The sequence below is a fragment of the Cupressus sempervirens genome, chromosome 4, assembly GCF_028749045.1.
Source record: "Cupressus sempervirens isolate cs-2001-9-10 chromosome 4, ASM2874904v1, whole genome shotgun sequence".
Lineage (NCBI taxonomy): Eukaryota > Viridiplantae > Streptophyta > Pinopsida > Cupressales > Cupressaceae > Cupressus > Cupressus sempervirens.
Window position 1 is genome coordinate 331,179,731 of NC_143121.1, and position 10,959 is coordinate 331,190,689.

General features: G+C 36.3%; 1 protein-coding gene across 1 annotated transcript in view; it reads right to left on the minus strand.

The window, feature by feature from the left end:
* Nucleotides 1-8,024, minus strand: part of ALDH22A1 (aldehyde dehydrogenase 22A1) — a 194,195-nt gene extending 186,171 nt beyond the window's left edge. The window contains exons 1-2 of the mRNA XM_089825110.1: nt 7,474-8,024; nt 7,275-7,318 (exon numbers count right to left, since the gene is read on the minus strand). Coding sequence (XP_089681236.1) covers nt 7,275-7,318; nt 7,474-7,585 — 156 coding nt within the window. The 5' untranslated portion in view covers nt 7,586-8,024. The remainder of the gene's footprint in view (nt 1-7,274; nt 7,319-7,473) is intronic.
* Nucleotides 8,025-10,959: the final 2,935 nt, after the last annotated feature.

Below are 10,959 nucleotides of genomic sequence, written 5' to 3' on the forward strand. Positions count from 1 at the left end.
GTATGTATGTATGTATGTATGTATGTATGAAATGGAGCAATGCATATATAAACATGTACATCTGTGTGTGTGTGTGTGTGTATATTGTTTATGTCATGACCTTGTCAATAAGTTAGAGGTTCTTGGTCTTTTCCTTTTATCATCCTCAATAATTAAAGTTAGTAATGGAACCAACATCAGGTGTAACAGCCAAGATTCATAAGTTCTTTGATTAGTCAGGATATAAATGCATGCTCATAACCAGGGTGAATGGTTATGCACCGCTCACAAGAAAATAACACTACATTCATTACTGTGTATAATGCAAAATGATAGCTTTCAGTAAGAGTCGCAACATTTGTAAGGGACTAGCGAGGAAAGGCTTGCCGCAGCTCAAGTCATCGGCTGAAACCAAGCATGTGGCATTCTATAATTGAGCAGTAATTATTTATGAAATCATTAGGCTGAGATGTTCTTCTGTTTATTGTATCAAGTCAGCGTTATCATATTTTACTAAAGGTTTGAATTATATAATTCAAATGGTAGTATCATCATATCATTCTTTTGAACATGTGCACTTATTTTTATTCTCGATTCACGTGTATCTTTTTAATAGGATAACATCAATCATCAAGGGAATAACAAATATTAGGTAATGAATATGAGATCACTGAGACCAATCAATGTACTGTGAATCATGAATGTTGTGTTCCAGATGATCTGTACCTCTGTCTCAAAAAAGGAGTTGAACCATACATATCCTTTGAACCAAGTGTTAAAACTTAAAACGGATTTAAAATGGATCAGTCAATAGGTAAATTATTTGACAATTGCATTCAATTAATAAACTCCTGAGATGTCAGAATGGTGGGAAGGTCTTGTTCAGCTGAACAGGAAAACTGTCACGAGAAACTTATCTTTTATCTAATAACAAACTTGTTAAAAAAATTCCAGATGATCGGCAATGAACGTTAGAGTCATCAGGCAGAAAGCAAATAGTTTGTCTTTAAGGTTAGTGACCCGTGAGTCTTGTTGGTCTGATTTTTCACATGATAATTTTCCCTTGCCTAGGTAAAAAATCAGACTGGATCTACTGATGGCGTGAAAACCTTTTAAAAATATGTGAATATTCTCCATCCTTTTCAAACTTCCTGCGCCCCGAGTCTCCCCTTTTCCTTTTTGTTTCTCACTGCCCGATACTTGAAAGATCTACGGCCGTCGCTATCTCGCTATGAAAAGATGCAAGTGTTTTACCCTTAGCAACATAGCGACTGCCGCTAAGTTGAAAGGCGGTGCCGTCAAATGGACGTGCGGTTTTATTGTTATGTCGGAAGCATTAATGAGGGTGGTTATGACTTGCCTTTATCTTTCCGGCCCCGAATTTTGATAAGTCCCCGGAAGTCGCTATGTCGCTATCGGGAAATTTGTGTTTCTTGCCGTTAGCGACATAGCGCCTTGACGGAAAGTAATCCTGCAGCAACTTTTTCAAAAGATGGGTCCCAGGCAATGCTCCATCAGATATCAGTTATAAAGTTTTGGCACACTATGGGCATCTAGTGGGATACACATATACACCGAGAAAAGTGACGACTCCGGAGGTCGCTATATCACTCTCGAAAAACTTGTGCTTCTCGCCGTTAGCGACATAGTGCCCAGCCGGTAAATAAACACACGGTGGGACCCAAGCAGCGTGGTAATATGGCCAAGTTTTTAAAATATGAATTTATATGCCAGCAGTGCAAGGTTTTCTCACGTCATCAAGAACTGGACCCACACCCCTATGCATAGAACATGTCAATGATTCTGATCGTCAGATCGATCTCAAATCTACAATCGTCGTTATCTCGCTATGGTGAGTTGCACGAAGGTTACGAACGGCAACATAGTGACAAGGGGCCCACCATATTTCTCTTCAGTAATGCATCAAATGTCTTCCACATGATCCAGAATCAACAGTCATCGCTATCTCGCTATGGAAAGTTGCAAGTTGTTTAGTCTATGCGACATAGCGAGTATGGGACCCACCACTTCTTCAAGGTACTTTGTGCAGTTTCTCTACCTTTGATTTGGTCTCAGATTGACGATCATCGCTATCTCGCCATGAAGAGTTGCTCGGAGGATATGTATAGCGAGATAGCGATTCAGCGACACGTGTCCTCAAAATTTTGTGGGTCTAGTTCAAAAGCGCCAACAATGAAGGAAAGGTACAGATGGAAGCATTTTATTTGGTTGACTGCCAGCATGTTAAGAAGAAAGTGGATCAGCCCAGTTTTCATTCCGTAATCGTTGATCTTGTCTTGATCAACGGTTGGCGCTTACCCGCAATTTCAAAGTGCAAGAAATTTAAGGAATGCGGGTAAGCGATCATGCGACACGTGGCCCCAATCTTAAAGGTATAAGGATCGTTGCCTTTTGAATTAGAACCACCCGATGTGGTGAAAATCTACGGGCAAAATTTAAAGCTGATTGCAATTTGGAGGTAACTGTTACTAAGAGTTAAATATGGCGCAGAGTTCAAAGCCAGGGCACAGATATTTCATCCAGCGATCCTGAGAATTGCGGCAGGAATTATGCAGAGGAGGTGGAAATTTAATGTTGCAGATAAAATTGCAATCAAATTTGGATACATTTTCATCTTATTTAACTCCTTCAGCCATTGTAAGGATGAATTGAATGTTTTGGAGGTAATTGAAGCAATTTTTTTTTTTTCTGGCAACTACACAAGTTGATCTTCACGGCAAAGCAGATATGACAAGTAAAGATCAGATTTTTGGAGCCGCAGCGCAGATTGTGATGATTTCTTGATATTCTCTAATGAGATATTTGCATATTTTAAGTGGGGATATAGCAGATATTTTGGCATCATTTATGGTTTTCAAAGTGTAGGTAGATGAGGAAGTTCAGTTTCAACAACTCCGGATTGAAGACTCTTTCAGTGGGACAGATGTCAATTCTAGATTACAATTCTTGAAAGATCTTCTCTCCTATATATCTTCCTTTTCTGCTTATTGTAAGGGTTCCAATTTTTAGGACTTGTGAGACCACAAGGTTGGCTCCAGTTTTTAGAGTTGTGATACCAATTTTCTCAGTGTTATCCTGTTTTGAACATCATATTGTATTCCTTTTGAGGCATTCCATATTACACAGTCATTCTTTGTGTATTTTCTGAGTTTTGATATGCAGATGATATATTGGTTTCAAGGAAATTAATGCAAAGAGTTTAACCTTCTTAGTTTCATTCTGATTCTCATCTCCTTCTTCTATTATCTGTAATGTTTTGTGTTTGAGAACAAAGAGCTTGAACTCAGTTGCAATCCCTTAAGGTTGTATATTAGAATAGATTTGCTATTGGAACAAAGAGCCAAGTAAATGTTTGTTTATACTGATAGGGTTATAGGTTACACCAGGAGGATATTATCATAAGTACGAGAGTTGTTATGAAGATTGATGTCTGTTTGCGAGTCAAATAGATAGATCAAATGCCTGAATATATGAGTATACTTTAGCTATCCATCTGCATGTTAAGGTTTAGTTGATACCCAATGGATAAGGGACTGGTCAGCTTGAAGGATGCATAATCTTTGTTGTTGCATACCCGAGTAATGCTGAGAAAATCAAATCTTTAAATCAAAATCAAATTCAAGTCATCTTTATATTTTATGTCAAAGAGCTATAATAGAATGCCCTCACTCAACTTATGAGATTCATAGATTTGCATTTAGCTGCTATAGATCTATGTCGTTTCATGAGTTACTATGAGATATAAGGGTTTTCATCTGCATTAAACAGGTTCAGATTTATGTTTTAAATGCACTGGTACTATATCTCAGAACCTCAAGGTTAACCCGCCTAGGTCTTGCAAAACTTGAAGTGAAGAAGGATTTATCCTTATAGTTGGCCCACGACTGCAATCAAGTGCATCCATCATGGGAATTTGCTAGCCTTAGATACACTTGTCTGGTTTCTTGGTTATTCCCAAAACTGTTAAATCAGGAGCCAACAAGTCTATCAAACTCAAGTTAGAGAAGTAAGTCAAGCAAGGGCGGTGATTTCTGACAGTGCATTATCATACTTACAATTTAGATATGATGCAGGAGCATCCTTGGATCATTGGCAATCTTGCATCAGCCAAAAATATTTCCTTTCTGTTTATCTGTTTCAGTTCACTGGGACAGTTTTATGTTGTTTTAGCTGACGATCAATCCAATTGACTTGTTTCTTTATGCAATCCTTATGGAGTGATCTAGGCATCGTGGACTTTCTATGTTTAAGTTTGCATCATATTCCAATGTTTCCATATTAAGTTATCTTAAGATTGGTCTCGTCCTATCTTGGCTTTCTTGTTCTAACAGTCAGGTCAGCAAGATTTGGTTTGCGATGAAAATTCACGACTTGTGATGCGTGCTGGTGCATTGTACTATGCTGTAATACATTTCATCGACCCTTTTGCATGTTCACAAGGCTCTTATAATTTGGGTCCTAACCTATTTGTTTGTAGTATGTTTCCTTTGTCTTGGAGATTTTCAATAGGATAAATCGACTTGTGACTGGTGATCTTGTACATAAGTAGGTTAAAGATTCTAGTTTTAGTAGTGCTAAGGAGGCAAGTAGTGCTAAGTGGCTAGGGAGGATAGCACAAGCTCTGTGACAAATAATAAATTGTCGAATGTAGTTGAAAGCATTTGAAATGTTAGGTCTATAGTTTTGAGGGATAAGTTGACTTGTGGCTGGGAATCTTATATATAAGTAGGTTAGAGTTTCTAGTTTTAGTATTGCTAAGGAGGCAAATAGAGCTAAGTGGCAAGGGAGGATAGCACAAGCTGTGTGGCAAAAATAATAAATTGCCGAATTGTTTGGATGCATTTGAAAGATTAGGCTTATAGTTTTGAGGGATGATCAGCTGCGAATTTGCATGCAGTCGTATATTGACAATGGCGATGTAATGAACTACATTTGTAGGCCAACTTGTTGATAATCCAATGATATTCTTCCATATTGTGTGCTCTGCTCTAAGTTTGTTTCTGCATTTCCACTGTTTCTTACTCTTGCTGCAAGGTTAAACCTCTCCTTTGGGGAATCGCTGATCTTGGCCACATCAAGAAAACTCGGCCAAGATGGTGCGATGCTATGCACACAACTGTCAGAATAAACCAGACTACTTACTAATCAAACAATCATACTACTTAGGGGGTACCTATGGAGTGCGATCAACTAGGCTGGTGTAGGTTCTAAAAACCAGATTTAGATGGCAACTAGACCTAGACCTTGGTCTACACCCTCGTGAAGGGTATGGTCACTTCTGGAAGGAAGATGTGTGGGGGACCGCAAGGTTCATGGTTGGACATAAAGCATCTTGATGATGCTCTCCCTTTCCACTACAATGCCAAGGCTTGTATGATAATTTCTGGTTGGAAGCACATTTGTTCAGTAGTCTCCAATCCTTACCCACTCATTTATGTTATTTATTATGAGACTTGCAAAAAATGTTTTTATGCATCTTTAATAAAGTTATAGAAAAGAAACATTCCCTTCTAGTTTTCAGTTACAGATAGATAGAGTCAATTCATGCTGAATTAAAGTAGTCATTTATTATTACAGTTCTAGTCAGTCAGTTATTTTCTATCTTCTGTTTTTTTTTTAAATATGCATCTCAAATTGACTTCCAAGTAAATTTATTTTTGTTTACTTGTAACTAGTTTAGTGTGTTACACACAACCCCCTTCTTATAACTTTTCCAATGATTAATAGATTAATTTCACCTTTGTCGCTCTATTTTCACTCTAGTATTGTATTAAGATTTATACAAAGCTTAAAGTCACTTTAAAATAAATGATGTTAGTTGTGAACATAAAGTTAAACAAAGTGGCTACAAGGAAGGAAACACAAGAACGTCAGCTATCAAACAAAAAGCATATTAACTTGGATACTTCCCACCTTGCTGCACTTGATACTGAAGGCAAGCCAGCCAGCGAGCATGAGAATGCCAGTGCCAGTGCCAGTGCTAGTGTCAATGGAACTATTTTTTATTCTTCTAATTTACTAATACCTGCATCATCTAATATGGATGGTGACAATATTTTGAAAACCCATATTATGATGCTTGATCAATGATGGCTGCTTGATAGCATCTGAAATTATCTTTTTCCAATTTTAGTAGATAATATAATTAGTATATATCATGACATCCAAGTTTGACAAATTTACATTGAAATCATTTTATACAATATTGATGATTTGTGTGGAAATTTGAACTCAATTATTATTGCAAATATGTGCATATTTCTAATTTTTATAATATATGCACAAACCCAACCCCAAAAACAGTTTGACCAAACCCATGAACTGAATCCATACTCCTGAAGCAATACCAAGATTGATAACTTGGTCTCCCAATGGGACACCTAGGGACTAGTGACTCTTCGGCTAAGAAGCCATGTTCAATGGCTCTTGAGCTAAGTATTTGTAGTTAAATGGGTATTGTTCCCATGAAAATCTGATACAGATTTGCTCCATCTTCCACAGCAACCTCTGGGCTACATAACTGCCATCCATTGACATGGTGAGCATGAAAAATATGCCTTACTGAGACATGAATTCAGGTCATCATCATGACAATCTTGGCTGTAGTAGAGAATAAAGTACTTATAGAAGGGTCAGTTGGTTTCCCAACCAACCAACGCATTCCCTCACCTCCTAACTACCCAGCCCACTTAAGCTTTAACAAGCACTAAGTACAATAGTACTTTATTCTCTACTACATTGGCATTTACCCTTTTATCATAACCGTTTTTTGTGTATCAAACACAGGCCATTGAGCACCATGATATGTTTAGTCTAGACAAATTGCATAATGTTCCACCTTTAGTCTATAATATCCTGGCTGAAGGCAATTTTTAATGTAATAGATACTTGCCGAGCTGACAGACTCTAGTTCATAAACATAGGTCAAAGTAGAACAAATCCCCCCTGTAACCTTGGCGGGTGTGGATGAATACCATTGTCTATGCAGCACTTAGAACATACCATTGACTTTATCAACTAATTAATTAAAAAATAGAATACAATTTACTTTTTATTTTTAATTAATTAATAATTAAAGCCAATGGTGCATTCTAGGAGCTGCATAGACGTTTGTTGATATGCGTGTTTCAAAACGATACAATAGAGTTCTAGTCAATGTAAGATCACAACCCCGGCACACTAATCTTATTTAACTCAGATTAATGCAGTCTAACCTTTCTAATTAAAATTTATAAAAATGAAGATATGCAAGGTGCGGCAATGAAACAACTTACATAAATATAACCTTCTTCCATTGTTTGGCTCCCGTCATCCAGCACTGCGATAAGGGGTGGTATATTTCAAAAAAATACAGATCAATTAGCTAGAAGGTTATAATATCAGCCAGCATTAATTGTCCATTAAACAAGCGAAGCAAAGATTTGATAAAGATTCTTCCAAAAGCACAGACATATAAGTAGATTAAATGCATACCGTCAGATGCATCTACGTCGATTGCAGGCACTACAGGGGGAATGAGCAGCAGCAAGAATTTACATAATGCAAATGCACAACTAACAACCAGCGCAGTCCACCACAGCTCCATAATTTGAGCATAAATTTATGCTTAGCGATGATCGATCTTATGACATTGGGTATTCATAAATGGTTTTCCTGTGATGAACTGAAAAAATTAGGGAACTAGAATGGGCAGAGGAGAGTTAAAAAATTCGCCCCGCACAAGAATCCCACGCACAGAGGATTATAATAATATTTGTTTTGAAAACAGTTTCTGTAGGATTTAACGAATATCTTTTCAATCGCTTGAATTAGCTTTTGCCTATATTAGTTTGTGGGTCGGCCTGACTGACGGCATTTTGGATTCCTAGTGTTTTTTAGTATGGGCTGACTGGTCTCTTTGTCATATAGGCTTCAAAAATGTTATATATAAAAAATTTAAAACATTCAAGAGAATTGGGATGAATAGTTAAAAACTATATAAAATTAAATCTAGAGGAAAATTTGCAAGAACTGGGGTTATGTATGAATCAGGCGGGGCTGAGCTCCCCTATTTGTAGCAAGTTGAAAGGAAAAAGAGGAAGGAAAACATTAAAGGAATTGCGAGAGACTAAAGGATTAAGCACGAACAGAGGAAAATTGATGAACTCCTAAATGTAGGGAAGGGGAAGTGCCTTTCCAGAGCATCATGAGGATCACCACATGAAACGCTAGGGGTCTAAATGTCCCTAATAAAAAAAGACTTATTAAACAATACTTAAAGAATTTTAATTCTGAAATAATCTTAATTCAAGAAACTAAATTAAATAAATTAGAAGGTTCTAAATTAAATAAAAATTTAGGTTTTTGGGATTCAATATTTACTGAGGCCTTAGGTGCTTCAGGTGGACTAGGAATTATATGGAACCCAAAAAAAATTGAATTAAAATATTTATTTAGTGGCTTTAATTGGATGTGTGTCAGCATATAGAGTCTTAAATCTGATATAAAATTTATCCTAGTTAATGTATATGGACCTCCCTATTCAACGAAGAAAAAAGAGGTATGGGACAACATAGGTACGGTATTAAATCATCACCAAAATAGTCACATCTTAATAGGTGGTGATTTTAACACCATTATCAATCTAAATGAAAAAGTAGGAGGAATACAGCATCTTACATCTTCCTCATTGGAATTTAATTCTTGGATAGATAAACATAACCTGGTTGAAATTCCATTAAGTAATGGCATATTTACTTGGAATAATAGAAGGAAGGACCATGATTTCATAGCGGAAAAACTAGACAGGTTTTTTATAGCTGGCAGAATTACGGATTTTAATAAAAATCTAGTGGCATCTATTTTGCCATTGGCAGGTTCAGATCATTTTCCAGTTTGTATGGAAATTACGGAACCATCTAAACCACCTAAAAACCCATTCAAGTGTGAAAAAATGTGGTTTCTAGACCCAAAATTTATTGAACAAATTAGGATGTGGTGGACACAAGCTAACTTTGAAGGCTCCAAAATGTTCATCTTTGTTTCTAAGCTCAAAATGTTAAAAGAGAATATTTTAAGATAGAATAGGGAACATTTTGATAATATCTTCAAAGAAAAACTAGAAATAGAAGGAAAACTAAAAGATTTAAATCAAAAAATCATCAGATATGGTATGTATTATGAGAAATATCATCTAGAAAAAGATATGTTGTCAAGACAAGAAGACATACTATCAAAAGAAGAAACCTTTTGGAGACAAAAATCTAGAGAAAAGTGGTTGAACGAGGGAGACTATAACACAAAAAAATTTCATAATTCAACTATTTAGAACAGAGCTTGGTCAAGGATAACTAGTATCACTAGCAACTCAGGTCTACAAACAGAAAATCCTCAAGAGATAGTAGACATGATAGTTTCCCATTTTAAAAAAATACTTAACAATTATGAAGGTTCAAAGAGGATAGCTCAATCTACCATGCTCAGATTCATTCCGAAAATTATTACTCCAGAAGATAATAAAAATCTCAACTGTCCAATCACCCTTGAAGAAGTTAGACTTGCAGTTTTTAATTTGAACCTTGACAAATCGCCAGGGCCGGATAGATTTCAGGCCTTCTTCTTCCAGAAATGTTGGGATATTTTAGGAATAGATCTATGGAAGGCCATTGAAGCATCACGAAATGGTGGATCATTGTTAGCGGAAATTAATTTTTCTTTCATTACACTGATTCCTAAGAAGGAAGGGCCTGCACATCCTAGGGACTTTCGCCCAATAGCTCTATGCAATACAATTTACAAATTTTTTTCCAAAATTATGGCCACTAGACTGAAGGAATATTTGCCAAAACTAATTTCAGAAGAACAAACAGGCTTTGTACCAGGTAGATCTATCTTGGATGGCATTCTGACTATTCAGGAAACCATTCATTCAGTATCAAGAGATAAAGAACCATGTATGCTAATGAAACTAGATATTCAGAAGGCATATGATTCCTTTGTAAAGTTTTAGAAGCTTTTGGCTTTTCTCATCAGTGGATTAATCTAATCTTTAAATTTATCTCTACGCCTAAAATCTCTATTCTTATTAATGGAACACTAGAGGGTTTTTTCGAGATATCTAGGGGCATTAGACAAGGAGACCCAATTTCTCCTTCCTTATTTATCATCATGGCTGAGGCATTTGGAAGAGCGATTTTGGATGCATATTTAAGGCGAAGGATTTTGGGTATTTCTATAACTAGAAATGTCCCTAATATAACTCATCAACAGTATGCAGATGATACCATCCTACTAGGTAAAAGTTCAATCCAAGAGGCTGTGGGATATAAAAATATATTGCAAACCTATATGGATGCATCTGGACTAAAAGTGAACAAAGAAAAATCAGAGATTTTCTTTTTGAATACCAGTACAGAAATGGAAAATTCGATATGTAGGATCATGGGTTTTAAAAAGGGCCTATTTCCTTGCAAATATCTAGGAATCTCTTTAGAGAAAGGCACAAAACACTGCAAAATTTGGAAGGACACAATTGAAAAAATAGATAAACGGATTGGGAATTGGAAAAATAAATGGCTATCTAAGGCAGGTAAAATCACTAAGATAAGATTAGTTATCTCAGCCATTCCAATATTTCCTATGGCCTATTTGCCCCTTTCTAATTGGATGTCTTCGTCATTTGAATCCAAATTGAGGAATTTTTTATGGAAAGATAAAGAAGAAGATAAGAAGCTGGCACTTATAAAATGGGATAACATATGTAAATCCAAAGAATATGGGGGCTTCGGTATTAAAAAGCCTCAATGGCAAAATGAGGCCTTGGGGGCAAAATTAATTTGGAGATTATACAAAGAATCTGATCAAAAATGGGCTAAAATCTTATTTAACAAATATCTCAACCCTTCAGACTTGAAATCCCTATTCAGAATGGATAGTCTCCCTAAAGGATCGGAATGTTGGAACTTTATGACTAAATGTCGA